The following is a 2418-nucleotide window of genomic DNA, read 5'->3' on the forward strand; positions in this document are numbered from 1 at the left end:
AAAAAAAAAATCAACAACATGCAAAGGAAAGGAGAGTAATGTCCATCACGATGCCCCCTGCTGCAGAAAAGGTGCTACTGCAGCGTCAAAGACAGAAGAATGTGCAAAGAGGTAAAATCTGTTGCTCTTTAAGGCGTCACCTGGTGGGAAACAAGCTGATGAGCATGAGTGTTTTTCATGCAACCACCTGCTTCATGTCTGAAGATTGAAGTGATGCATGTGCTTGATTTTGGCTACTACAGACTGTATATAAAAGATGGGCACAACATCCTCCTGCTTTTCTGGTTGATTATCATGGTCACTGACTCAGAGGTGCTAAAATATAGAATAATAACATATAGTATCTATATAGTACCAAAGCATTCATCTAAGCTGTGCAGGAGTTATCAGGTGCTTCCACCAGCCTAGATTGGAACCTGTATGTGGGCATCCCTCCATCTCTACATTGTAAGTACACATTAGAAATTCAGCCAAACTGTTAGTAATAATGAACAAGCTGTGACCTTTTAAATCACATTAAATACTTCCTATTTGTGTTGTTTGATACCCGATAACCAAAGTCTGTGATGTCATGTGCACGCTTTTGAAATCGTGATACAGAGGTTTGTTTAAAGTTCATTGCTGCCTTCTTGTGGACAGACCTCAGAACTGCATGTATGGTTTAAATGGTTTTAATGTTTTATTATTTGTGCTTAATTAATTTCCTGCTCAGGTCCTCCCTTGTTTTTCCTCTCCCCTTCATTTTTCTCTCTCTTTCTCTGTCTCTTTCTGTCTTCTCTCAGTGAGGGAGCCAACCACAATGAGTCGGCCAGCTCAGCACCAAAGGTAAAATGAAAAAATAAACAACTAAATAATCCCCAAACACCCTAAACTGAATGTTAAAAGGTTTCATAAAATCTTAAAATGTCAAAAAATAAGATGAATCCTTTTTTTTTTTTTAAATGTAACAAATCATTAGAGGAAGTTTTGCTGTAAACGTCTCTTTAAAATCAACTTAAAATGTGATTAAAATGATATTTGGTCTCTATGAATGTTTGAAAGTATTTGCACTTTAATTAGATTGTCAGTTGTTAGTTAGTATTTCATTTTTATGATGATTAACAAACAAATTTGTGAAAAAATGAATTCCCTAACCTCTAAAGCAACATCATATTACACACACACACACACACACACACACACACACACACACACACACACACACACACGCATTACTTCTGTTTACTACCATGCCACTGCTTTTGCATGTGTGCGGTGCTGTGTGATTTCGATTTAACGCCTCCTGGATGTACAGAGGTCTGCTCCGCCTCCTGGCCCACCTCCCAGTCGGCCTCCACCAAGAATGACGCCATCTCCGAACCAGCAACAGCAAAATGTCAGCCCATTTGAGGATGAGCCCTCAGTGCACGACACTAACACAGACTCCACGACCACGACGCTGCAGGTCAGGCTGACTGCAAATGTCTATGTTCTGGGTACCTATAAAAAGATCCTGTATGACTTTGACAGAAATACCTTGTTAGACTAGGTCCGGGAAGATAGGAAGATAAAGCCACTACTGAGTAAAACACACTGATATGTGTTTCCATTATTAACAGGAAACTCGAGTTTTACAGTATCTGAGTGAGGAAAAAAAGGCCTGGGGTAAAGCCCTGAGGAACCCTGTAATCCCAAACCTGATTCAAAATCACTGTTAATTTAGTCTTAATGTTAGTGTTATCTTTGGTAATAAAGTGTATCCCTGCAGAAAGACAAATGCAGACTGAAAATGACAATGTCAAAATGGCACCTTATTTACTAATCTAATAAAAAAAACAACACAGAGCGCTGCACAAAGAAGAAAGGAAAAGTTTAAATCTACAAACACAGAGAATCAGTAGAAGAAAACAAAGCATATACAACAATGGCCTGATAAAGACTGACATAAAAACACCAGAATCTAACCTTCAAAATAAAACAGGAAGTAAAGTGAAATAGGGAATAAGGTTTAACTTTAGAGTGACCCTGACAGACGGGCACATCGGAGGTACATGAAAAAGGAAAAAAGTTCAGCCTTTAAAATTATGAATACTGATGAATTACAAAGTTTGAAATTACAAATGCATTCATTATAAAGTACCCCTCATGGCCCACCTGCAGTAACTTTAAGATCCTCTAGGGTGCAGCAGCAGCATAGACTTGAGGAGTCGCTGGTTTAAAAGAACATCAGCATCACTTAAATTATCAGACGCTAGCAAATGTAAACAGTCTCCACTTTTACCGTATTTCCCGGACTACAAAGCGCACCTGAATATTAGCCGCACAAGCTAAAATCAGGGGAAAATCCAGGTTTGTACATATATTAGCCGCACCTGACCAAAAGCCGCAGGTGTTTCAATGTTGACTTATCATATGTAAGAGAATATGCACAAAGCGAAT

General features: G+C 38.8%; 1 protein-coding gene across 1 annotated transcript in view; it reads left to right on the forward strand.

Annotated features, from left to right (window-relative positions):
- Positions 1–2418, forward strand: part of LOC102207528 (myc box-dependent-interacting protein 1-like) — a 24612-nt gene that overhangs the window by 17251 nt on the left and 4943 nt on the right. The window contains exons 8-10 of the mRNA XM_013912268.1: positions 23–111; positions 783–825; positions 1295–1444. Coding sequence (XP_013767722.1) covers positions 23–111; positions 783–825; positions 1295–1444 — 282 coding nt within the window. The remainder of the gene's footprint in view (positions 1–22; positions 112–782; positions 826–1294; positions 1445–2418) is intronic.

Source organism: Pundamilia nyererei, unplaced genomic scaffold (assembly GCF_000239375.1).
Source record: "Pundamilia nyererei isolate P.nyererei 1_Seehausen unplaced genomic scaffold, PunNye1.0 scaffold00085, whole genome shotgun sequence".
NCBI classification, from domain to species: Eukaryota; Metazoa; Chordata; class Actinopteri; order Cichliformes; family Cichlidae; genus Pundamilia; species Pundamilia nyererei.